General features: G+C 37.2%; 4 protein-coding genes and 1 pseudogene across 4 annotated transcripts; all 5 read right to left on the bottom strand.

Annotated features, from left to right (window-relative positions):
• Nucleotides 1-10,763: 10,763 nt before the first annotated feature.
• Nucleotides 10,764-11,491, bottom strand: LOC9300408 (annotated as a pseudogene).
• A 1,069-nt stretch (nucleotides 11,492-12,560) lies between these two features.
• LOC9300407 lies at nucleotides 12,561-14,376 on the bottom strand. Its single transcript, XM_002864285.2, has one exon. It carries the CDS (start codon nucleotides 14,273-14,275, stop codon nucleotides 13,166-13,168), a length of 1,110 nt encoding a protein of 369 aa, XP_002864331.1. The 5' UTR covers nucleotides 14,276-14,376; the 3' UTR covers nucleotides 12,561-13,165.
• Nucleotides 14,377-15,201: 825 nt separating this feature from the next.
• On the bottom strand, nucleotides 15,202-16,769 carry LOC9300406. Its single transcript, XM_002864284.2, has one exon. The coding sequence runs from the start codon at nucleotides 16,646-16,648 to the stop codon at nucleotides 15,578-15,580; it is 1,071 nt and encodes a 356-aa protein (XP_002864330.1). The 5' UTR covers nucleotides 16,649-16,769; the 3' UTR covers nucleotides 15,202-15,577.
• A 1,996-nt stretch (nucleotides 16,770-18,765) lies between these two features.
• LOC9300405 lies at nucleotides 18,766-20,466 on the bottom strand. Its single transcript, XM_002864283.2, has 2 exons — nucleotides 19,695-20,466; nucleotides 18,766-19,303 (listed from the first exon to the last, which is right to left on the bottom strand). The coding sequence occupies exons 1-2, from the start codon at nucleotides 20,188-20,190 to the stop codon at nucleotides 18,921-18,923; spliced, it is 879 nt and encodes a 292-aa protein (XP_002864329.1). The 5' UTR covers nucleotides 20,191-20,466; the 3' UTR covers nucleotides 18,766-18,920.
• Nucleotides 20,467-24,268: 3,802 nt separating this feature from the next.
• LOC9300404 (PAP-specific phosphatase HAL2-like) lies at nucleotides 24,269-26,481 on the bottom strand. Its single transcript, XM_002864282.2, has 4 exons — nucleotides 26,201-26,481; nucleotides 25,226-25,889; nucleotides 24,801-25,158; nucleotides 24,269-24,548 (listed from the first exon to the last, which is right to left on the bottom strand). The coding sequence occupies exons 1-3, from the start codon at nucleotides 26,352-26,354 to the stop codon at nucleotides 24,855-24,857; spliced, it is 1,122 nt and encodes a 373-aa protein (XP_002864328.1). The 5' UTR covers nucleotides 26,355-26,481; the 3' UTR covers nucleotides 24,269-24,548; nucleotides 24,801-24,854.
• Between the last annotated feature and the right edge of the window lie 249 nt (nucleotides 26,482-26,730).

Raw genomic sequence — 26,730 nt, 5'->3', positions numbered from 1 at the left:
TACATTTATGAGTTCAGTTTTGCACTTTACTTGCTGGGTTATGAAGTCTTGGTTACTTGGTTTTGAGAGATCTCTTTCGCAGGTTATGTTTTGTGCTTGGGCCTAGTATAATTTCTTCAGATTTAAAGATTGTTTACCTCTGTTCTTAGTATTTGGTTTTGATCTCGTTTGATTTTGAATTTTATGGGATTATTTTACATTTTTGGACGTAAAAAGTAAAATTGCATAAATTAACGATTTTAAAGTTTTATTTGCACAAAACCCTTTTTTAATCGTTAATGTTCCATCATATTTTATATGAGACATCTCACAACCTAAATCAAAATAAGTTCCGTTGGGAAACGTAACCCTAGGCCATGAAGTGAAATCCATTCATTTCTAGATACAGACGATAGTCGTTGCAAGGATAGAGAGAACCCGAAAATTTCAATTCTGTATCACTCAGATACTTTCCAAAATATTTAAAATTCCAGTTTTGCAAATCTTTTGTTACCCAATTTTCCTAAGTATGTTAACCTTCTCTTCTTTTTTTGAACAAAACCTTCTCTTATCACAAACTGTAAACTGTAAGTTGTGAGTAGGACAACATTTTATTATACAAGACTCTAGATTATATTCCATTTTTCTACATATGGTTTCTTAAATTACATATTATATAGGTTCAATAACTAGACGATATTCATTAACATTGATATATAAAAAAAAGATAATTATCTTTTTGGTTAAAAAATCCTGAAAGATGATGACATGTGTAAAACAAATTTGGGAGGTTACAACACTAATAATAAGATCGGAAAGACTAATATATATATTATAAGTTGAATAGATATAATGTCTCGTTAACAAAGGATTTCAAGCAAAACTCAGAATCTCTTTAACTTATGAAAGATCAGAAACTTGCAGAAATCTTTACAAAAATCATGAGATATAGGCATTGAAAAATAAAAGGCTTCATGAACTAATCAAAGATTGACAAATCGGAAAAGAGAACATTTATAAGACAAGAAGGAAACAAAAAGAGAAAAAAAAAAACAATTGAATGAAAAAATGAGAACAAAAACTTCAATAGCTATAAGATACCTCTAAACTGAAAGCGAAATACTAAATAATGCATAGAAAACTGAAAAAAATCAAAGATACATTGATGATAATCACGACCCCAATCTTCTTCTAGCTGATGCTTATCATCATCTGAAATAGAATGTAAAAGTGTGTGTATTCCAATAATCAAAGAGAGTATTTATACAAGGAGAGTTGATCATAGAAGATAAGAACGTATCTAGTAAATCTAGGATATACATATATCGTATCTAGTCTAATACCCCCCCTCACGTTGATGGTACGTAATCTGTAACACCTAACGTGGACAAGAGTCTTTCAAAAGTCGGTCTTGGTAGCGACTTGGTAAGGAGATCAGCGACTTGGTCTTCAGTATAAATGTGTTCAGTAGTGATGAGTTTGTCGAGAACAGCGTCGCGGACCTTATAACAATCCAACTCGATGTGTTTAGTGCGCTCATGAAACACAGGATTTGCCGCAATATAAATGGCAGCCTGGCTATCACAGTGCAACTTCATGGGAGAGCTGTGATATACACCCAAATCCTTGAGTAGAGCTTTCAACCATTTCAGTTCTTTAAGCGTATATGCCATTGCCCTGTACTCGGCTTCAGCCGAAGAGTAGGAGACTGTGTCTTGTTTCTTTGTCTTCCAAGAAATAGGAGAGTCCCCAAGTAAACGACATATGCCGAGAGAGATCGTCGTGTGAGAGGGCAAGCATTATAATCAGAGTCGCAATAAGCATTGATGATAAGAGAACTATTTGATCGGAGAAAGATGCCCTGCGCGGGTGAGCCTTTGAGATAACGGACGAGACGGAGCGCAGCCTCCCAATGAGCAACCAACGGAGCTTGCATAAACCGAGAAACAATGTGAACCGCATAGCTAAGATCAGGTCTCGTGATAGTAAGGTAGATAAACCGACCAACTAAGCGACGGTATTGTTCGGGATTAGCAAACATCGGTCCGGTTATGGAAGCAAGTTTGTGATTTAGAGCAATAGGAACAGCGGAAGGCTTACAACCTAGCAGACCAGTTTCTTTGACGATATCCAACGCATATTTGCGTTGAGAGAAACAAAATCCATCCGGACCACGAGACACTTCATGACTGAGAAAGTACTTAAGCTTACCGAGATCTTTCATGTGAAAACATGTATGAAGTTGTGCTTTGAAACGATCGATAGCATCAAGATTATTACCAGCCACAATGAGATCGTCAACATAGACGAGGACGTGAATAATCGTTCCACCATTTTTCAGAGAAAATAACGAGTAATCTTCATAACTCTGAGTGAAACCAATGTTACGAAGTGCGGTAGACAACTTAGAGAACCAGCAACGAGGTGCCTGTTTGAGACCATACAAGGACTTGCGAAGGCGACAGACTTTAGTGGGATCAAAACATTTAAAACCTGGAGGTAACCGCATGTAGACTTCTTCCTCAAGATCACCATGTAAAAAGGTATTATGGACATCCATCTGGTGAACTTCCCAATCTTTTGCGGCAGCAACAGCCAAAATGGTTCTAACCGTTGTTAACTTAGCTACGGGAGCAAATGTTTCTTTGAAGTCGACTCCCTCTTTTTGATGATTGCCCATAACCACAAGGCGAGCTTTGTGACGTTCAAGTGTTCCATCCGAATTGAATTTCAACTTGTAAACCCACTTACTACTGATAGCCTTTTTCCCATGTGGTAAATCTGTAATATCCCAAGTGTGATTAGCTTCGAGGGCGTCTATCTCCTTAGTCATTGCTTCACACCACTCTTTAATTAATATAGCATCTTTAAAATGCTTAGGCTCGTTGCTATCAAGAATAGCTGCCATAAAAGCAATATGGTTTGCAGAATAACCAAAGTTAGTGAGAAAATCAGAGAGAGGGTAAAGAGTCTTACCAGAGACCGAATCAGAGGACAGAGAAGTGGGTAGACCAGAGGATAGAACTTGTGAGGGAGAGTGTATAGTATTAGATGCTGTTTTCTTCTTTGATGAAGTTCCTGTGACAAAATCTTTTAGAAGAACAGACTTTTTCTTTTCTTACAACCTTTGCCCAATAACTCAGGGAGACCCGGAGATGGAGATGTAGAAGATTCGTTGGTGCTAAGGAGATCCGGATTAGTAGGATCCGGTTCGGGTAATGTATCTGAAACTGACGGGTCAGACGCCGAGGGATCGATCGATCTAGAAGCAGAAGGAGAGTGATCGATCGATCCAATCTTCTCTGGTATAAGAATCGTCGATGGAGAAGATGCGGGATCGATCGATCTAGATGACGGATCGTTCGATCCATATTGTTCATCAGAAGAAGTGGACGGTGGTTCAACATCACTGGACTTTAAATCATCGTGAGTTGAGAGAGGTAAGAACCAGTCGTCATTCACCATTGGAGTAGAAGTAGGAGGTAGTGAAACATCAGATTGAGTAGTAGTAGCATATGGATATATATCCTCATGAAATCGAACATCTCTACTTGCAAAAATTTCTCGGTTTCAAGATCGTAAACGCGCCATGCCTTCTTGCTATGAGGATAGCCTATAAAGACACACTTGCGACTTCTAGAAGTAAACTTATCCTTGTTTTGCGGGCGAATGTGAGCATATCATAAACAACCGAAAGAGCGAAGCATATCATAGGAGGGTCTTTCGCCAAAGAGGAGTTCATATGGAGTTTTGCCTTTTAACACAGCGGATTGTGTGCGATTTATAAGATGAGTAGCAGTGAGAATACTTTCACCCCAAAATTTGACCGGAAGATTACCTTGAAAGAGACACGCCCGCACAACGTTAAGGATATGTCGATGTTTCCTTTCAACACGACCATTTTGTTGTGGAGTATCAACACATGACGTTTGATGGAGTATGCCGTGTGTTTGAAAGTAGGATGTTAATATAAGAATGTTGAATTGGATGATTGTATTAGTGATGAGATTACAAGTATATATACAAGACATTGAGTCTAGGGTAGCCCTAATCACACTTAATTACAGAATAAGAGATTGATATGAGATTGATATAGTCAATATACGATTGACATAATTGGCTCCTCAATTATCTCCGTGATACGCCCCCTCAAGATGGAGGGGCTCTTGAGACTCCCATCTTGGATGTAAGACGCTGAAACGTGGAACGAGGCAGCGGTTTGGTTAGTGTATCCGCAAGCTGGTCATGAGTGGAGATGTGAGCAACACAAAGTGAGCCGGATTGTACTTGATTGCGAACAAAATGATAATCCAAGGCGATATGTTTCATCCGTGAATGAAAAACAGGGTTGGCACATAAATAAGTTGCTCTACCATTATCACAATAAATGATCGGAGGAGCAGTGATATGTATGCCGAGTTCGCTGAGGAGGGAGCAAATCCAAGCAACTTTGGAGGAGGTATTGGCGACAGCTCGATATTCAGCTTCCATAGAAGACCGAGCTACTCCTTTTTCCTTTTTCGAAGACCATGATATCGGGTGGTTTCCAAGATACACAATGTAGCCATTTGTGGAGACATAATCGTCGTTATCTCCAGCCCAGTCCGAGTCAGAGAACGCATGCAATGAGAGAGAGTTGTTCCGACGCAGAAAATGCCATGTGAAGGAGTACCCGCTAAGTATCGTAAAACTCTTTTAACAGCCTGCCAATGTTCATCTGTAGGAGCGTGCATGAACTGAGATAGGCGGTTCGTAGCATAAGAAATATCGGGTCTCGTGAATGCTAAGTATTGTAGACTTCCGACAACGCAACGATATTGAGTAGCATCAGTGAGTAGCGTACCGTTAAATAGGGTGAGTTTCGGAGCCGACGCCATGGGTGAAGCAACTGGCTTCGCGGAGAGCATGTTGGTACGCTCTAAGAGATCAAGAATATACCGACGCTGAGTTAAGTGAAGACCCGATGGTGTGCGTTTGGCTTCAATACCCAAAAAGTATGAAAGTTCTTCATGTTCCTTGACAGAGAATCGACTAGCCAGAGTATCGAGTGTCTCTTTAATCAAAACATTGTCGTTGCCCATGACAAGTATATCGTCCACATAGATCAGCATATAGATGAAAGACTTGCCTTTCTTCAAAATGAAAAGTGAGGTGTCTGCCACTGAATTTTGAAAACCCACGGAGAGAAGAAAATTTCTTAGCTCATGGTACCAAGCTCGTGGGGCTTGTTTAAGACCATATAACGCCTTTTTAAGATGACATACGTAATCCGGATGATCGCCATCAATGAAACCAGGAGGCTGAACCATATAAACATCCTCCTTTAAAGTACCTTGTAGGAATGCGTTGTTGACGTCAAGTTGTCGTATAGGCCAATCGCGGTCAACAGCAATACCGAGAACAAGGCGTATGGTTGTTGATTTGATAACTGGGCTAAACGTCTCAGAATAATCAAGTCCCGCTTCTTGATTGTAGCCTTTTGCTACTAGACGAGCTTTGTACCTGCGAATCGAGCCATCAGGATTATATTTTGTTGTAAAAATCCACTTACAGCCCACAATATTGACTGTCGTTGGCGGAGGTGGGACAAGATCCCATGTGTGATTGGCAAGCTGAGCATTGTACTCCTCGGACATCGCATGACGCCATTTTTCATCTTTTAGCGCTTGTAGGGGAGTGCGCGGTTCATGACCCGGGGACTTCACAAGTGTCATGGCCAGCGAGTACTTCGTATTCGGCTTCGCAATTCCCTTTTTCGATCGAGTCTCCATCTGATGAGTGTTTGCTGGGTTGAGAGGAGGTAGAGACGAGTGTGAGGAAGACGCAGCATTGTGATTTTGAGATTAGGCCTGATTGTCTTGTTGACCTTCTTGGGCTTGATTGTCTTTTTGAGTTTCTTGGGCCTGATTCATTGATTCACTTTGGGCTTCTCTCTCTTGGCCCATAGAGGAATTGTGACTTGAAGACGATGGTGATCGTGAAACAGAGGAGGCAGGGCTGGGCAATGCCGGCGAAATTGGTTGGTCCGGTGAGGACGGTGCCGGTGACGACGGTGACGGTGACGGCGGAGCTGCTAGAGACGATGGAGCCGACGATGAGGACGTCGTTGAATGCGACGATGATGCCGTTGTTTTCGAACCAGACACTTCCAATGGTGAAGAACCCGAGTTCGAAGGCGTGTCATTGGAGATCTCTATGAGCGACGGTGGGTTGAAGGGAATTGGTGTGGACGTAATTGTGGAGGTTGTTTGTTCAGAGGTGGAAGGAATTGAGCTTTGTAGTGTTTTAAACGGAAAGGAAGTTTCATCAAAACGTACATGTCGTGAAACATATATACGTTGAGAGGAAGGTTCAAGACATAAGTAGGCACTTTGAGTGAGAGAGTATCCTAGGAAGACACATGGAGAGGATTTTGGATCAAGCTTGTTGTTGTTATACGGCCTTAACCATGGAAAACATAAGCACCCAAAGATTTTGAGCTTTTCATAGTTGGGATTGGTTTGGAAAAGTTTCTGGAAAGGAGATTGAAGTGATAAGATAGGAGTAGGCATACGGTTAATAAGGTATACCGCAGCAGAAAATGCATATATCCAATAGGTGTTTGGAATACAAGCATGTGTGAGAAGAGAAAGACCCGTTTCGACAATATGACGATGTCGTCTTTCGGATAACCCGTTATGTTCAGGGGTATGGGGAGGAGTGGTTAGGTGGGAAATACCATGTGTGGCTAGAAAAGATTTGAGGGCAATGTATTCGCCACCATTGTTAGAGAACAATGTGACGATTTTGGTTTGGAATTTATTTTCGACAAGTGCTTTAAATTTGATAAATGTTTCTTTGACATGAGATTTTAATTTGAGAGGATACAACCATGTATAGCGAGTGTAATGGTCTACAATTATAAGATAGTACTTATAATTATCCGTAGAAACCACCGGAGATGTCCACACATCACTAAACAAAATTTCAAGAGGACGAGAGGAGGAGATTGAAGTTTCGGAAAAAGAAAGTTTTTGACTTTTATTTATTGAACAGTCGTTACAAAGAGAAGAGGACTGTTTTGAAGAATGAGGTAAGGAGAATTGAGAAACAATTGTTTTTAAAATTTGAAAGGAGGGATGACCCAAACGAAAATGCCACTCTTGTAAAGAGGGTTTATTTGACGTAGAAATGAAAAACGAAGTTGGTAGAGGCTTGGTAATGGGCCACTCATAGAGTTCTCCATTAGTTTGACCTTGGAGTAATTGGGCCCCCGAGCTGAGATCCTTCACTTGAAAATGTGCAGGAAAGAATTCAACCGAAACACCGTTAGCATTACAAAGTCGATACACCGAGACTAGATTTTTTTGTATATTCGGCACACATAAAACATCACGCAAAGATAAGAGTTTTGAGGAAGATGGAAGAGATGTTGAACCAGTGTGCGAGATGCGAAGACCAGAGCCATCACCGATCATCACTTCCTCACCACCATGGTACGGCTGGTGAAGAGAGAGGTTGCTCAGGTCGGATGTGATATGGTGTGTCGCGCCGGAGTCGAGGATCCACGGATTCTGACTCAGCTGAGAAGGAGTTGCTGTGACTAAATTTGCACGAGGCAGCCATGGAGACGGAGGGTACGGCGGTGTTGGGAGGAGCGGTGGAGCAGAGCCTTGTTGATTAGTCAAGGCTTGTAGTTGATAGCAGCGTTTAGCGGAATGGCCTTGAACACCACATATCTGACATTTCCCGAGATACGGCTTGGACTGTCGGGAATCATTGCCACGAGGATTGTATGAAGGTCTCCATTGTTGAATCTGCTGGTTGCTTGGTGGTTTCGGAGTAGAGCGATTGTTGCGGTTGTTGGTGACATAATTGGCTGTGATCGGAAGAGAGGAGGGAGGAGCTGCTGTCATGAGGTTAGCTTCGTGATTAAGAAGCTTCTCATGTAGTTCCGTGAGGCTTGGAGGAACATCACGGCCTTCCATCTGATTCACTATCGACTTGTAGTCCTCGGAGAGCCCATCGAGAATGTACTCAATCTGATCCTCATGATCAATGACTTTGCCGAGAAGAGCCAATTGATCAAACCGAGTAGTGAGACCTTGAAAGTATTCGTCGATGGTTCGTGTACCTTTTGTCCATTGCTTGACTTGGTGTTTGAGTTGCTTGATGTGACCACGGCTAGGTTTGGCGTAGGTTTGAGCAAGAGTGAGCCACACATCGGCAGAAGTGAGAGCACGGGACACAAGGGGCTGAACAGAGGCTGAGAGTGCGCCGATGAGGCCTGAATAGACCAAGCGGTCTTGTCTCTTCCATAGATCGAAGGCAGGATTTGGTGTGTTAACATCGTTAACAACCAAGATCGGCTCCGGAACGGCGGCGGATGGGTCAAGGAATTTTGCAAGAGAGTAACCATCAAAGATGGCATGAACTTGTCTGCTCCACATGAGATAGTTTGTGGCATTGAGTTTGATAACATTGTTCATGTTAACATTCACGAGAGTGGTGGGGGTGACGGCTACTGTTTCGGAGTTGTTGTTGTTGTTGTTCTCTGCCATTGACGAGAGGAAGGAGAGAACAGAGAGGTATTAAAAAAAAAAGAATGAGAACAGAGAGATTTTAAAGAGAAGAAGAGGGAGGCTCTGATACCATATAAGAATGTTGAATTGGATGATTGTATTAGTGATGAGATTACAAGTATATATACAAGACATTGAGTCTAGGGTAGCCCTAATCCCACTTAATTACAGAATAAGAGATTGATATGAGATTGATATAGTCAATATACGATTGACAAAATTGGCTCCTCAATTATCTCCGTGATAGTTAAACACATGAATTCGGTTCCATTGTCAGTACGAAATGCTTTGACTTGGTTTCCGAATTGACGCTCAGACATAGCACAAAAATTCTTAATGAGCTGCGAGACTTCAGTTTTAGAAGTCATGAGATACGTCCAAACGGAACAAGAATATGGACCCCATACATCATCATGAATTAGAGAAAAACATTCCATTGTTTTATTATTGCTAATAGGAAAAACCTCACGAGTTTGTTTTGAACGAAAACAAGTATCACAACTGTCAATCTTGTCAAAACCTTGTGAAGAACGATGACATTCCGGTAAAGAAAGCAAAACACTAGTAGAAGGGTGTCCTAGACGACGATGCCACAAATCTTCAGAGATCGCAAAATCCGACGAAGCTTTATGTGCACGAGGTGCCAAGACACCGGTAAAATAATATACTCCCTCACGTTCTTCCCCCACCCCAATCAAAGTCCTCGAAAAACGGTCCTGTAAGAAACATAATGTGTCAGTAAAGATTGCAATTGATCTTGTCTGTTTAAGTAATTTAGAGACAGAGATCAAAGTGCAATCAAAATCGGGAACAAACAACACATCGTGAACTTTATAAGAGTCATGCAAGAGAAGTGTGCCACATTTCGTAGCCTGCGAGGCTTTGCCATCGGGTTTGGTAACCGGAGAAGGAGTGATATCAAAAACATCAACCAAAATCGAACAATCTCCTGTCATATGATGGGAAGCACCAGTATCAATAACCACATCAGTAAGACAAGTGTTACCCGACAAGCGTTCAGAGGAGCTGCTGGGACGTTGAGCTTGAAGGAGAGAGATGAGCTGAGCTATTTGATCATTGCCATCGCCGGAGACGGTGGGAGTGGATGCTTGAGCGTTGTTAGCACGACCACGACCTCGAGTAGTGGGAGCAGAAGAACGATTACCTCCACGACCAGAGCTGCTTCCACGACCATTGGAGCCGCGACCACGAGTAGAAGGCTGGTTTTCTTGGGGATTTTGCTCTAATCGCCTCTGTTTTGACAACGTCCTTAGTACGGGAAGCGTTGAGATTCTGTTCTTTACGAACCACTCGGGAGTACACTTGATAGAGATCGGGTAGAACCGTAGAGGTTCTATATCAGTAATAGAAGATCGGATGGAGCTGAAACGACTGTCTAAACCGAGAAGAAACTTGTGAACTCGATCATCTTCACGTTCTTTCTCGATATCACTGGCAGCTTCACACTTACACTCGCGTCCGGACTTGTAGTTCTGTAATTCTTCCCATAGTTTAATCAAACGCCCATAGTATGCAAGAACTGGTTGTCCATCTTGAGTACATGCAGCAATTTCATCTTTTAACAGTGTCTTACGGACACCGTTAGCGACGACGAAGATTCTCCCTCTGAAACAAAACCAACCGTAGAGAGAATTGTTGGATCGATAGATGTGCGGATCCATCCAACAATCATAGAATTTATGGCAATCCACAAACTTAATTCGGGATCAGCGGCCGGCTTTGGGATGGATCCATCGATGAAGCCAAGTTTTTGTTTGGCTCTAAGAGAGTTTTGTAGTTCTTCAGACCATTCAGCATAGTTGTTTTCTTTTAAAACAACAGAAGAGATCAAAGCACCAGGGTTGTCTGATGCGTTGATATGATATGCAGTGTTTGAGGACGTGTTAGATGAAGACGTACTCGTTACCAAGGCAGATTCTGAAGACATCGTATAATAGAGAACAGAAGTAGAAGAAGAAACAGAGCAACGAAGGCTGCGGTGAAAAAGAAATTTAGGTCAAAGGAGCTTTTTTTCCTCTGATACCATGAAATAGAATGTAAAAGTGTGTGTATTCCAATAATCAAAGAGAGTATTTATACAAGGAGAGTTGATCATAGAAGATAAGAACGTATCTAGTAAATCTAGGATATACATATATCGTATCTAGTCTAATATCATCTTTAGGCACCCATGACTTTGTTCTTTCTCATTGAGATGATACTTTATGAGTGACTAGAGCCCGAACCATTCTCTTGTAAAGAAAATGAATCATGAGAAAGATTGATGTTTAGATGAGGAAGAGTAATAGAAGGAGGAATGTTTCTAGAGATTGAATCAAGCGGGTTCCCAGCAACAAAATGGTAGACACACGAGGACAAACGGGAATGATCAGATTCCCATCGAAGGATGAGTTATTAATGATATTGTTGCTACCTCCTATGGACTTAGATGGACCAAGAGTAAGATCAAGATTAATATCATCAGTTGATAAAGCATGTGAGCTATAGTTGTTCATGTTCATGTTCATATCTGTGGGTCCTCTAGGGACTCCAACATTAAGCAATGGGTTAACGTTGCTGCTGCTGCTGCTACCTTCTATGGACTTCAATGGACCAAGAGAGAGTCCAAGGTGATTATCATTTGATAAAACATCTTGTGAAGACCCACCAAAGAGCAAGTTAGACTTATCTTTGTTCAAAAGCCTTGACTCGATCTGTTGCCTCTCCATTTCTCGGTCCTCCTTGTGGGTGGTTCCGTGACCGCCAAGGGCATGATGGGTTGGGAACGCTCTCTTGCACAAGTAACAGATGTAGATCTTATTATAATACTGGGGCGGATTGTTCACTGTCTCCTTCTCCTCCAGGACCTCCATGACCACAACGGAACTTTTGAGTTTTTGATCATGATTGTGTGTGGAGGAGCTTGATGAAGACATAGATTGGTTCTCCATTACAATTTGTTTTGTAAAACTTAATTTGCTGAGAGTTAGAAGTTATGTCTTATCTCTTTTTTGTTAGATTTACGCTATTTATTGCGTAAACTATTAATTATTGTGTTTCACTAATTTAAGGTATAAAATCTCCAAGGGCAAAAACAAATTAATTGAAACCATAGAGTTTAGTCTTTCTCTTCTCTAAAGTGCTATTTCACGTACGTGTCAAAATACACCAATTTAAGTTATAGTTCAATAAAAATTTAAATATCTTATAATTGCACGAGTGTTTGAATATACAAATTTTTTAAAATTATGGTTGTTTCTCTAACCATGTTGATTTTACTCATTTTGTCTTCCAAAATAATAGTTTTGTGTGTGATACATGTACCAGTGGGCTTTGTATAATCTGAAATTTATCTACTCATTTCAAAATGACTGAAGCAGTCAGAGAGTCTCCCAAGCTAAGGGTTGAGTCACTCAATATACAAAGTTTAAACACTCAAAAATAACAAAAACAATTGGTGGAGGATTCAAACTAAAAATATAACATTGTGAAATAATACAGTTCATATCCCCTGATCTCAAGTAACTTACTCGAAAGCAACAAAACGATTTTGAAAGGGATGTTTTGTAACAAACACGTCATTTATTTTCTATTGATGAGCTTCTAACTTTTATATAATGAATGCTCTTGTTTAAGTTACAAAATGCTCTCGTTACAACAATATATTATGAATGCAAGCTTCTTCTCTCATATATCTCAAAGTAAAACAATCAACAAAACTCAAAATTGTTCTTCTTCTTAAACCACAAAACCATCGTCCATCAAACAATCGAAAACAGATCAAGTATTGTAAGTTCGGTTTCAAATATTATGCGAGCATGTACCATAAAATTTCGAAACAATCAACAGAACAGTTAATCGTTTTTCCAAAAAAAAATTCGCACATCTATTTTAAAATGTTTCAAAATAATATATGTTTAATATTTTATAATTTGCAATAGTTATTATTAAGTTGTATGAAATAAATAATTTTAAATTTTTTTTCAAAGAACCTTGTAAGAGAAACTACCATTGGAGTATTAAAAACTAAAAAAAAACAAAATTAAAAGTTCTCTTGTAACTATTTTTAAGAATTAATCATAAAAAAAATGGAGAGAGTCCATTGGATCCATTGGAGATGCTCTTAGATCTCAATGCGTTGTGAAGTCGTTCCTCCGGATTATTTTTGTTGAATCAGATTTGTGTTAGTTAGAAACGTGTTGATTTGTTTGAAGGTAAGGTGCCAGAATACTCAATGTGGCTTCTTTATGATCTTGCATCAGTTTTTCCTTTTTAGTTATGCTCTGGATTATTTTTTACAATGCATGTGCCATTGTTATGTGAGGGACATGATGAAACAGAGACATCAAAATAATGGGGATTTTCTGATATTTCTTGAAAGAATGATGCTTGTGAAGGATGTTGAGTGGTTACTAGATATGCTATAGAGAGAGACACACAAAGGTAGTAGAAAAGAACCTGTTGAAACCCAAAAGCAGACTCATGATGTAACTAAGCAAATAGAGATTTAGGATGGAACTAAGCAAAGGGTTCCGTTCCAAGATAAAACTAGTGACCATTACCAATGATGACCATGGTAATAATATAGGAGAAGAAAAGAAAAGACTCAGTTCCAAACTACGGTACTAATCTAGTTTTTGGGGTGGCATAAGGTAATTGCTTTTGAATGATGTAGGCATCACATCAGTAATGATGGTGGAATCATCCAGATGGACAAAGCCGCCTTCGTCACAGTCAAAGAGTGTGACAGTGTTAGGGCACAGTCCGGGAAAAGAGCTAGCAGGGACACAAAAAGGTTCAGACTTTGAAAGGAAAATGCAGAGATCTCCAATATCTTGAGTGTAAACCGCGTTTCCTTGTTCGTCAAGCTTGAACACCATTAAAGCTTGTGTTTTCATTTGCGCAATACCCTTGATGATCTTGCCAGAAGACTTCTTGTACCACTTAACCAAGAAAGTTTCACCAGCTGGTGACTCAACCAAGTGCTCGCTCTTGCAGCATGAATCCAGTAGCTTCTGTTTGGTCTTTGTCAGCTTGGGAAGGTTTTGAAACTGCAAACTCTGCAAATTATGCTTGTGTGTGCGGAGATCCCATGTTCCAATGAGGTGTCCTCCAGATCCGGGAATGCAAAACATGTTATCTTTCTTGGAGTACATGACACGAGATGAGTAGAAACAAGGGTTTTCGATTCTGATGTTGATCCACTCGGAGTTACTTTGAGCCGGTCTGCAAAAGCTGAGCTGAGGTCCCAAAAACTTGACAGCCACAACACAGTCTTCATCCTCAGGAGAAGATGCGGACAATGACACATTGGTAACGATTTGAGTTTGGCAATGAGGGAGAGTTACAAGAGGAGGCAGGGGAATGCGTTTCGGGTTTGTATCCGATGCAACCGGGTTTAGATCGTCTTGGAGACGCAGTAGTCCGTCGTCCTGACTCAAAGTAGCTATCCAGCCATGGGATGAACCGATGGTTACAAGTTCATTATCATACAACAACGCCATAGGCACCTTCTTATCCAAAGAAGTGCAGTCATCTTCATAAGGATTCAAAATCACGAGTTTTCCCTCTTTCGCAAGTCTTCCACAACGTTTAGCGCTGACGATGAAACAAGGAGGAGTTTGCAGCAAAGAAGATGATAAGCCATCATTAGAGAGAAGAGGAGATGATCTCACCAACACAGGTTTCCTCCGAAAGCATAGTAGCTTCAAGGGTTGGTTGAGAAGCAGCGCCATTGATAAGAAGTGTTTTAGGGGAAAGCGAGGCTGCAAGAGAATCAAATAAGAAAGAGTAAACAAAACAAAACCCTAGTTGATGAGATGTTCACATAAATAACCACCAAGATCCGATACAATCTTAATTGGATATCATTTTAATTAACCACGTTCAAACCTTATTATATGAAGTTTGTTTCTTCGAATAGTATTTTCCATATGCGAGTAAGTTCAATACTATTTTATATGAAGCTTATATATGTTGTTTAACGTGTAAAAAAGGTATTTTGGTTATTGTGTAAATTAACCTCATTAGATGAATTTGTTTATTAAATACTAGACGAGCTAAAGACTATGGATTTGTGACCTTGTAATTAAGTTTCTTTTGTATTAATTCTCAAGCTGCAATTAAAAAAAAAAAAAAAAAATCTCAAGCTGTTAGTGTTTATGTGTCCTTTAGCTGATGTTTTTAGTGCAGGAGACTCTTGAATTTGTATGAATTTTCTGATTACTTGTCAAAAATGCTTTGGAACTACAGATTGATTTCAACAAGTTAATCGGCATGACAATTATCTAAACAAAGCTTATAGAGTTGAGATTATTGTCAAGAAAAATAACATGTTAAAATATATGGAAACAGCGAAAAACATTAAAGATTCGAAATACTTTTAAATATCTGATTATGATTCATGGTACCCCAAATTTTCTTGTTTCAAGTTGTTCTTATTCCCTCTAAAAGAGAAACTTCATTCGTCACACACTATTCACGTACTTGATTTAATTATAAATACTTATTTACATAACAATACATACTCCAGAATCAATATCCTCAAATTTTAGAACAACGTACAATGTGAGATGTACATGATTGAGATAAAGCTTGAAGCTAAGTCTGATTAAGAAGAAAGTTTGCAAAATGTGGGGAAGTCTCTATACGTGTCAGAGGGTTTGAGATCTGAGAATACTTGAAAGACACTGAAGCAGTCAGAGAGTCTCCCAAGCTAAGGGTTGAGTCACTCAATATACAAAGTTTAAACACTCAAAAATAACAAAAACAATTGGTGGAGGATTCAAACTAAAAATATAACATTGTGAAATAATACAGTTCATATCCCCTGATCTCAAGTAACTTACTCGAAAGCAACAAAACGATTTTGAAAGGCACACACATATGAATGATTGCTGCTTAAACACAAGTGCATGAAAGAGTACTGATGAGATATGCATATCAATCTCACAAAGAATTTATTATTAAAAAAAAACATATTAATCTGATCTTTGAATAATTGAAACAAGAAAGAAAATTCCAAACTATGTAACGTGCTAGTTGTTCATATTTGGAGGTGGAATATGGAAAGGAGCCCTAAATGTAGAATTACCACCAATGAAGCGTAAATTATCCAGAAAGAAAAATCCTGCTTCGTCGAAATCATAGATTATAACCTGGTTAGAGGGGAGACCTGGAAAGGAACTAGCAGGGACACAAAAAGGTTCAGATTTTGAGAGGTACATGCAGAGATCTCCAATGTCTTGGGTGTAAACCGCGTTTCCTTGTTCGTCAAGCTTGAACACCATTAAAGCTTCGGTTCCCATTTTCGCAACACCATTGACGATCTCAGAGGTTCTCTTGTACCACTTAACCAAGAACATTTCACCACCAGTGGATCGTGATTCCACCAAGTGCTCGCTTGTACAGCAAGAATCCAGAAGCTTCCGTGTGGTCTTTGCAAGATTGGGAAACTTTTTAAATCGCAGCTTCTGAATCTTGGGTGTGTGCATGTGTGTACCGAGATCCCATGATCCAATGAGATGGCCTCCAGATCCGGGAATGCGAAACATGTCATCTTTCTCCGAATACATGACACGGGAGGAGTAGAAACAGGGGTTTGCGATTCTGACGTTGATCCACTCGGGTTTACGTTGAGCCGGTCTGCAAAAGCTGAGCTGAGGTCCTAAGAACTTGACAGCCACGACACAGTCCTCATCCTCGGGAGAAGATGAAGACATTGACACATTGGTGACGATTTGAGTTTGGCAATGGGGCAGAGTTACAAGAGGAGGCAAGGGAATGCGTTTAGGGTTCATATCCGATGCAGCCGGGTTTAAATCATCTTGGAGACGCAATATACCGTCGTCCTTCAAAGTAGCTACCCAACCATGGGATGACCCGATCGTTACCATGGGATCACTGTGCACCAACTCTAGAGGCACCTTCTTTTCCAAGCAAGTGCGTCGAGACATCATCATAACATCGAGTCTCCCGAGATGATCAGCTCCACAAGGTTGAACGCCGACGATTGAACAAGGAGGGGTTTGCATCAGAGAGGATCTTACCAGTACAGGTTTCCTCCGAAAGCATAGTAGCTTCAAGGGCTGGTTGAGAACCAGAGACATGCGTAAGAGATGTTTTTACCGAAATGCAAAAGCTGCAAGAGATTTAGATTAGATTAAGAAATAAATAAACAAACCCTAGTTGAAGAATATTATGCGGTCAGTAGAACCAAAAATTTCTCGATCTGTTCAAAATTTTGATTTGATTACTTGGTTTGCTACAATTTTGGTTTATTGGATAGGGATATAAGGGTATATATACTTGGATCGAAATCTTGTGTTATTACTGATATTAAAACGATTTAACACTGTGAAAGAAATTTTTGTTTTTTTTTTTACCTCAGGTAATCCTAAATGTATTCTAAGCCCAAAAGCTAATCATGGAGTCTCAAGAAACCATATTAAATTGCTCGAATCTCGGTGGTCAATACTACTCGAACCCAGATAGCGGGAATTACTTTTATTTCCTTCTTTTTAATAACGATGTAATTATCTCTATATCTATACTAGTATTTTTGCAACACTTTGGTGACGGGTGGGTAAAAATACTCTCGGGTTATTTGAATATCCGACCCGTTTCAAAAAATCCTTCACAAAAAATATAAAACTATAAATTATGAGGCATTTTATTATGAAAGATTGATAAAATAAAAAAACTGTACAACAACAACAATAAAACAAACTTTACATACCAATAAATAATGTGAAGCCGTAAACAATGTAATAATTTTTTTTTTTTGGTTAAAAACAATGTAATAATTGATAGCAAGAAATTTTACAAGTTCACTGACGCTCAAAAATACATTATGAAGTGAATACTGAAACAAGAATTGAGTTAAATTATACAAGTCAGTAATGCTGCTCACAAAGCTATATTGAAAATGTGTGTTCAGAGGAAGCAAAACTCAATGTGATCGTGAATTTGTGGAATTTATGTGATCATGAAGTTATGGAGCTTATTTTTACATTTTATTGTAATTACTTTTTGCGTGTATTTAAAGATTACTGTCAAACAAATTTTGTGATTAATTTATGTGATCGGATTTGTGGAATTCAAATCATCGAGAATTTTTGAAATTTTCCTGATCGTGAATTCTTGGAATTTACGTGGAGTCGTGGAGTTTATTTTTGCAATTTTAAGATTAATGTTTCTTTTTTTTTTGGTTGTGTTTTACGTTTTCATGCGGTTTAGTGTGTTTTTTGTTCTGTTTCGAGTGTAAGGAACGTTTTTGGCTGTGTGTGTGTTTTTTTTATGAGAGAGAGTTACCGGAACTATGTTACATCATCCAAGAGTCACTTGTTTTTGGCTACACCAAGATTCTTTGCTGCTCGTAAAAGATTAGAACATTTTGTTATGATGTACTTTGAGCATGGCGAAATATATCAAAAAATAATAATAATCACAAGACAAAATTTATACAATCAAATCAGACGAGGTTGCTTCTCATTCATACTTTTAACCTGGACAAAGTAATGCAAAATGTTTCAAACGACAAGTAAATTTCACATCCGTTGAAAACCGTATAAATGTTAAAGACAAATTCATTATTGAATGTCTGTCAGTATAGATTGTGCTCAACTTACAAGAACTTCAAATATCTTAGATCAACCATAATATACTACCGCCCATGATTCCTTCAGAAACTATAACCATATAGTAAGCAAAACCAATTAGGAAATCATCATCAAGGTTAAAAAGCCTTAAACATTATGGAGATAACCACAAAAACAAGTTCCTGGGAATCCGAAGAGGGCTCTTTCTTCAAGTTACAAGAAATAGTAAGCCTTTTGGTTGTGCAAAAGGGTCATATTTCTTGTGTGATAGATCATAACCAGAAATGCTCAATCACACAAGAAAGTAGATGCTTATTCAAAAGTCAGTTATGGTGTGTCCTAATTCGTGGAATGTAGTTTTTTGTTCCTAATGTTCAGTTTTACTGTTTGAGTTAGAGTTTTACTGTGATTGAACGTGAATTTTGTTTCTTTTCTTTTTTTTGAATATGCATGCGTTCGGTTTGGAAGTGTTTTGTGTTATGTTTTCGTGTGATTTTTGTTTTGAGCGTGAATTTGTGTTCAAGAATTTTGCTGTGATTGAGCGTGAATTTGTGTTTTTGCTTTCTTTGGTGATATTTCAATCAAGCTACAATAACTAATGGGGTCGCAGTCAAATGCAAGACTGATTTAATTGGATAAAACTTTTTTTAAAACAAAAACACTCCATAAGTATATAAACTGATAAAAGTATTTACACATTCCGTCGATCGATGAAAATCTCTAGGATTCACTAAAATAAAAAAGGGGTATGAAATTACATTAATTTTTTAAAAAACCTTATTTAACATCTCCAATCTAAACGTACTTCACCAGATCCCACAAAATGCTGACTAGGTTTTTTAAACGAGACCATATGGCTCTTAACCATAAACGCAGTGACTCGCTTCGAAACTCTAATCTCCTCCATCCTTAGCTCCTGTAACCGCCGCACATACTCCGGCACGTGCACTAAGTCCCAAACCACTCCAACTCCGCCGGGTTTCAACACTCTCACCGCTTCTCCAAGTACTCTCATCCTCTCTGCGGCCGCCTCCACCGTCTTCTGACCGTATTCTTTCCCAACGGTATGAAGAAACACGGCTGAAACCACCACGTCAAAGTAGTTATCACTAAACGGAAGCCTTCTTACGTCTCCCTCACGGCATGTCACGTACTCTTGTACTCCTATATACAAATTAGGTTGATCAATTTACTAATTAAACACATCTCAACTAAAAAAAATCAATGAATAATATATGACAAGAAAAAAACAAAACAGATTTACAAAAATCCTACAAAATTCGGTTCTCCCTATAATGACATGTATAAACACTAAGTCGGCAGATTAAAAAAGCTTAACATATACAGTTTTTAATTTGTTAATCCAAATTTTCACTAGATAAATCTGTTGATAATAGCTATATAATATATATATAGCTATTTCTTAAATTTAGAAACCGTTAATCACGCAATATTGTCGCAAATCTACAAAATAATATGTTGGTCAACGAGAAACGACTTTGAAATGTAAGAAAACGAGTCAAAAAGTCAACGAAAACAAAAAAAACTGACGAACCTTCGATGTGAGCAGTACGAAGAGTAGAGAGAGTAGTACTCATCGACCGATCCAACCCAACGACCCGACCCGAACTACCAGTTTTCTTCAGCTGCGTCGCCACCGCATTAAGCAAAATCCCACGACCACATCCTAAATCAAGAGCCGTCTTCACACTCGACCAATCTCCAACAGATCCAACCATCCTCTGCGCCATCTCATACCTAAGCGGCACAGCAGAGTAAAAAAAATTCGCCGCCGCGAAAAACAAACACACGGCGGAAATCGCCGTAACAGCTCCAAAGAATCCAGCCGAGAATCTAGCTGCGGCGGCGTTAGAGAAGAGAAACGATTGAAAGAAGACGCAGATCGGGTTAAAGTAGATGAAAAAGACGGTGGAGAGAACAGAGAAAGCAATCGCGTTGATGATGAGGAAGATGAGTGTATGTTTTTGCTCGATCCCGTAAATCGCGTAGATCTGAGCCCAATCTCTTGTTCCATTCGTTGTCTTCCCCATTAGATGCGAAAATTTCAAAGTTTTTCTCCGAGCAGAGTGAAGAAGAAACAGAGACGGTTACAAATTTTTTGGTTCAAAGATCAAAGAAACATGAGGATAAGAAGAGAGAGACTCTGACAGAATCTAAAACGTTGAGCAATCACAATGAAGCTTTTTATGATTCTCATGTGGAGCTTCTATTTATAACTGTCAAGTAGTGTCATGCATAACATTAGATAATGATATATGTGTGTGTATGTATGTATTTGTTTTTGTATTCAACAGTCAAAACACGAATTTGAATGTGTAACCGTTCCGGATTTAATTGCTTTTTAATTTTTTATATATATAAATTTAGCATTAATGGTATTTTATCTAAATTTAGGTTGTTTGTTTGGTGAGTGACCACTCTTTCATGTTTTCATTTCTCTCTTTTTTTTTCGTATAAAGAAGAAATACAAATTTAAGTTGTTTGTTTGGTGAGTTATCACTTATCACTATTTCATAAGAATTTGAAATCTGAAGTCCCCTAACATTAATTTTCTCTTCTTTTCTTTCCTTTTTGTTGTTTTGTCGTTTTACAAGATTTTTAAACTTGTTTTGTTTCTTAATCACGAGTCATGATGATTAGACTTTTTAAAAAAATATCGTTTAAGATTAAAAAAAAAAACATAGGATTCATAATTTCAAACATTATTTCTCCTTTATTCATTAAACTAGGATCGGACCCGCGGTCCACCGCGGGAGAATATTGGTTTACATACATTGCGTTTAATATTGTGTGTGTTTTTTAGTAGAACGAATCGTGTAGTATACTTATAAATATTCATAATTACGAATTGTAGAGAAAATGTAAAATTGTTTATAAATATACCCATCGTATTAATTATGATTTACAAAATAGAATTTTGTGTTTTAAAATTCTAAAATTAGACGATTCATGGAAATTAAAGCAGTAAAAATAGGTCAAAAACCGCGGGTCGAGCCCACATCATCTCACTATGGGGCAGATTTGGGAAAATATATTAAACCCGCAAATAAGCGGGCCACATGGATTAATTCGCAGTGGGTTATAGGTTTAATCGGTTTTCATCCGCGGGTTGGTGGATCAGCCCGCATATTAGTATTTATTGATAAAATTATAATTTATTCAACATGTGGTAATTTAAACAAACTTTTAATAGTATTTTTATTTATTTATTTATTTTAGTAGTATTTTAAATTTTGGTTACTTTAAAATTATTTAAACAAAATCCATGGATAATCCCGCAAATCCGCATACATTCGCGGGACGGGTTTGTACTTCATATATGCTACTCGCGGGTCGTGCGGACCGACTAACTACAAGTCAAAATATTTTTTGTCTATCGCAAAACGGACTTAACAAGATGAATCAACTCGCTTTAACAGTTCTAATGGGAATATTATTTAGTCATACAACAAAATGAAGTTTGGACATAGTAATAATAGAATATGTATCTTATTTGTTAGATGAGGGATTGAAAGATGAAGTATAATGATTAAAAATTAATTATTATTTTTCATGATTCACAAAATTTAATAAATACTTATCATCTTGTTGAATAATTCTAAAATCATATTCAATAAATCTTTATAAATTGAAAATTAAACTTCTTTGGTAAGCTATAAGTATGAAAATATCATAATTTTGATTTAATCTAATTAAATTAAAATTAGTTACATGGATTTCATATCTATTTAATTTACACGACCAAAATAAAAATATCTATTTAATTTACACGACCAAAATAAAAATATCAATTTAATTTATAAAACAGATGGGTTATTTGTGATAAATTTTCTAGAAATCTTTAGAAGCAAATAAAATATCTTTCAATTAATGATAATTGGCTAAAATGAGCGAAATTAATGACAAAAACGTTTATTGTTATGGAATTAGTCCCAAAAATATATGAACAAATTTATTATACGTAATTAATGTATAATATTGTTCGGAATATGCTTTTATTATTAGTTACCATAAGTACAATCAGATTTTATTTGATTTCCATAAATATTTGATTTTATTTCGATTTTTCATTATTAATTCGAATTTATATTCCAAAAAAAATTCAAAGATCCGATTTCAGAATTTCGGGTCAATTTTCTGATTTTAACCCGACCCATTTTTATTTGTACTTCTCTTTTAATAGTATAGAGATTTACCTATTTTATTCTTACTCGTTAATATTGCCTTTATTCATATTACAAACTTAATTACTATTATTGTTCTGTTACTCCATTATAATTTTATATTTTAATATCCAAATTTCAATAACAAATTTATTTTAATAAGATATAATTTTATATTTTATATTCAAATTTCTATTAACTATTTTTATATCTTAATTCGAATAGACATTTTCTATATCTTAACATTTTTATCCAATAATGGATATTTTAGCTAGGTGCAATACAATAAATCAATAATGGAGAATTTTCACCTACATGGCTACATATCACTATTAAAACCTTGGAATATCACACAAGTTCAATTATGTGATTTAATTTTTATGAACTTTCATGTCTATAATATTCGAACCATTCTCCTTTATTTAGAAAGGGATAAAAAAGAGAGAGTTGAATTTGTGGTGCTAGTGAATGAAGTAGCACATGCTAAGGTCTTTCGTATAGGTCGGAATCTGACTCCGACACTTGATTAGGCACATGGAATTTATTATCATTTTTTTGCTTTTTTAGGAAATTAACTTAAATCATTTGTAAACTATATATGAAAATATCGGTAATAAATCAATTGGAGAAATGTCAAAGTTATATATGAAAATATCGTATAATTATTTAACTATGGTTAGTATAATTCGAATTCTGAATTTAATTATCACGATTTCATTTGAGATGGAGATTACATGCACATGTACTATTAGTTGGATGTTCAAAAATCTGAGAGGACACATGTCACAATTTTATTTATTAGTATCAATTAAACATGTATCTGGTGAGGTACGTTCCAATTTTTCAAAATAATTAAATATATAGATATAGATATATGTATAATATATATATATATATATATATATCTTTATTATCATGGTTTCGTCGGCAGGCAAATTACATGTTAACTGTCGATAAAATCTTAATATATAATTTTAGATGAACACCAATCCGTAGTTGTTTTTACAAATACATTATATTTGTATTTTCTGGGATGTGGCTACTCAGTTTTATATTATACGTTTACTTCAAAAGAGTGAATAAAATTTGGCAGACAAATGTTCATATGAAAAGTTTTACTAATTTTATTGACAAAAGTAAAGAAATGGTTTACTATTTTACAATTATAACATCATAGGTACTGTATATGAGACTCTCTTTGACATAGGTAAACTGTATATGATAATGAGACCAATTGTTACTTTAGCTAATCTTTTATTACATTTTATGTAGCTATATATTATTATTATTCCACAATTTACAAGTTTACAAAAATAAATATGAAATGAAAAAAAAAAAACGAAAAAATTGAATTCATAAGAAAGAGCTAACCATTCATGCATCATTACTGACACTTTGGCCCTCCTCTATTAGTAGTAGAATTGAATTATTAGTAATTATGTACTTACAAAGATGAAGACGCAAAATTGTGACTGATAATGATAAATTCTTCAATAAATGTGTGAGAAAAGCCTATTTGAAGGTTGGAATTTGATAAAATTAAAGAGGGAAATCTTTTAAATACCACCAAATCTAAGAAAATTGTCGGCAGAATCAAACTTTACTTTTAATCTTTAGACTAACTAACTAAGCTATTCTCATTAGTGTGCCAAACATGTCGGCTAAACCGAGTTCAAGGCATATTAATTCGGTCTGATTTAACATTTTCTGATTTAATTCGGTCTAATTTAATAAAATGGTCAGAACCCAATCGGGTCGGCCCAATAAACAAAATTTATTAGCTCAAAAATGGACCATTACCATATCTTTTTTTTTGGAACGAAGTTGGATTTTACCGGTTGGACCTAATTATTTTCCGTAATTTCTAGTTGAATCTTTAAAATTTGAGAGACAATTTGGGTCGTATTTGACGAATCCTTGTTCATCTACCATTGAAAATGGAGTAAGCTTTTTAAGAAATTTTTATCTTTTGTCAGAAAACGACATCCATAATCCGCATTTTGAAGGGGAAAAAATTACAGGACGAAGATTAAAAATGATATCGTTCATTAAGATTATAGAACATAAAGGTTCGTGAAATGCAGCAGCTTTATTACTCTTAGATAGGTAAATAAACTAGATTCTTACTTTTGCCGCTGCTTCCTTGACTATATTTACTTCTCCGCCATTCACATTCAGAGAGACTGGCCCTTGCTCATCATAAACCGGAGTGGCCCTTGTTCCCCCTAAACCGGAAAAAATAAACCGATTAAAAACCGAGTCTATAAATCTTTCAAATTAAAGATATTTTATCTACAAAACCGAACCAAATAGTTTCCAGTCTCCATGTTGGTCTCTACATTTCATAAACTAAAATCAGCAGAACCAAAATCAAACCGGATTCGTCTAATCTATAGATGAACACTAGCTTTATGCAGTAATCTACAAATATGATCATTTGTAGAATCTTGAAGAGGACAATTTGTTTTCTTATTTACCTTTGCTTTGGCTTGATGATGCTGCACCAAACTGAGGATTGTGGATAAACTTTTTCAGAGACTGGAAGATTCCCAACTAGCATAAACAGCACCTATAATTTTTTCATGTAATACTTGACCAGAACATGCGATGATTCCACGGTCAAGACCTTCCAAGTAAACTCCTTTCGAGAAGTCTAAGTTTTTTCCGCCCGCATCAGTCACCACACCACCAGCTTCTTCCACAATAACAACTCCAGCCGCGTGATCCCATATCTTCTCTTTGTAACTCGACTGTGCAAACTTCATGAACACTTCAGCGTCTCCTCGTGCAATCGCAGCATATTTCACCATGCTATACACTCGCATCGGCTGCTTTCTGCAGAGCAAAAACTTTTGGTCAATAAAGAGACTTTTGAATAAGAGAGTGAATAAACAACATTTACCTAACTCCCATGCTATTGGCAAGTCCTGCAGTGAACAAGTGGTTTGAGTTTGCTCTCTCTACTGGCTCACAAACCGTAGCTAAAACCGGATCATCGACTGAGGAAACCTTAAGAAGTGTTGCAGATTCTGGGATTCCTCCAACAATCAACGGTTGCATCCACGCTTGACCACTTCCTCGCTTTGCATACATGACACATCCTTTCGATACTGACCCCGGTACAGATTTCGTCTTCATAGCTTGGTTGCAACCGTTACTTAAGCATTCTTTCTTAACCGGATAATTAGGACATCCTAGTACCCCCAACAGAACTTTACCGTTCTCTATCAAAGCTAAAGCAACAGCATACTGATCCCCGCGAACAAATCCCAATGTTCCATCAACAGGATCAAGCACCCAATGCCTTCCTTTAGGCCCTCCAACGGAGTTACATCGACTAATAGCCTTAAGAATTTCAGTTGATCCCAATGGTTTATCTGGCTTCGGAAGCCCGTATTTCGGAGCTTCAGACAATGCATCATTAATCGCATTCGACACAGCTCCTAAAAGACCTAAAGAATCAGCGTCTGAGAGAGTCTCAGTGTCTTCTTCAGCAACAATTGAAAGGTTTTGATCACCAAAAACTTCAGCTAAAACCCAGCTCACAATTGCTTGAACACCAAAATCTGTTAAGTGAATCAACAAAAGTTTAAAACTTTGGTACACTACTAATACAGAGAATCATTTGAAGTGATGAGAAGTTACAAGATTTTGTAATTTAAGATAAACACATTTTGTTTCATCTCTCAACAAATTACAGAACACAAGTAACTATGATTATTCGATTTTAGCTCAATTCGTGACACCAATAAGCAATTCGTGACACAATCAAATATCAAAAATTCGATTTTTTTTTTTTAATTTAACACAAACAGATCTCAAAATGACAATTATGAAAAAAAAACAGAACACAAACAGAGAAACAGAGAAATCGAACCTGCGACGGTGACAGGGGAATCATCGTCTTTAGACTTAACGTGACCACCATTAGGAAGATGAAGCTTCTCTTGAACTTTAACACAGAGAGAAGAAGCGAGGTGAACCACACGCACCGCCGTGTCAATCTCCGTTTCTAAGGATTCCACCACCATCGCCGGCGAAATCTATAGGAGGAAAGGAAGAGAAAGAGATATCAAAAAGCTTCACGCTTTTCTTTCACATGCTCTCTCTCCACTGCTTCTTCTCCTCTCCTTTGTTTCCACTTTTTTTTTTTTTATATATACAAAATGATAATTATTATTTTAATTTACTTTTTATACTTTTTTTTTTGTGGCTCTGTCGCATTTTATTAGAATAATAATTAAATTCTTTATTCCCGGAATTAAAAAAATAACACACTTTTCTCCTTTATAACAACAACTTACCAACGTTGATTTCAAAAGTATCTAAAATATAAAAATATTTATTTTCTTTGTTGTAAAATTGTAATACTACTACTATTTTTTTTTTTTTTGTAAGAATACATTT

Source organism: Arabidopsis lyrata (assembly GCF_000004255.2).
Source record: "Arabidopsis lyrata subsp. lyrata unplaced genomic scaffold ARALYscaffold_8, whole genome shotgun sequence".
NCBI classification, from domain to species: domain Eukaryota; kingdom Viridiplantae; phylum Streptophyta; class Magnoliopsida; order Brassicales; family Brassicaceae; genus Arabidopsis; species Arabidopsis lyrata.
Note: the sequence above shows the minus strand (reverse complement) of the source record. Positions and strands in the feature narration are given on the sequence as shown.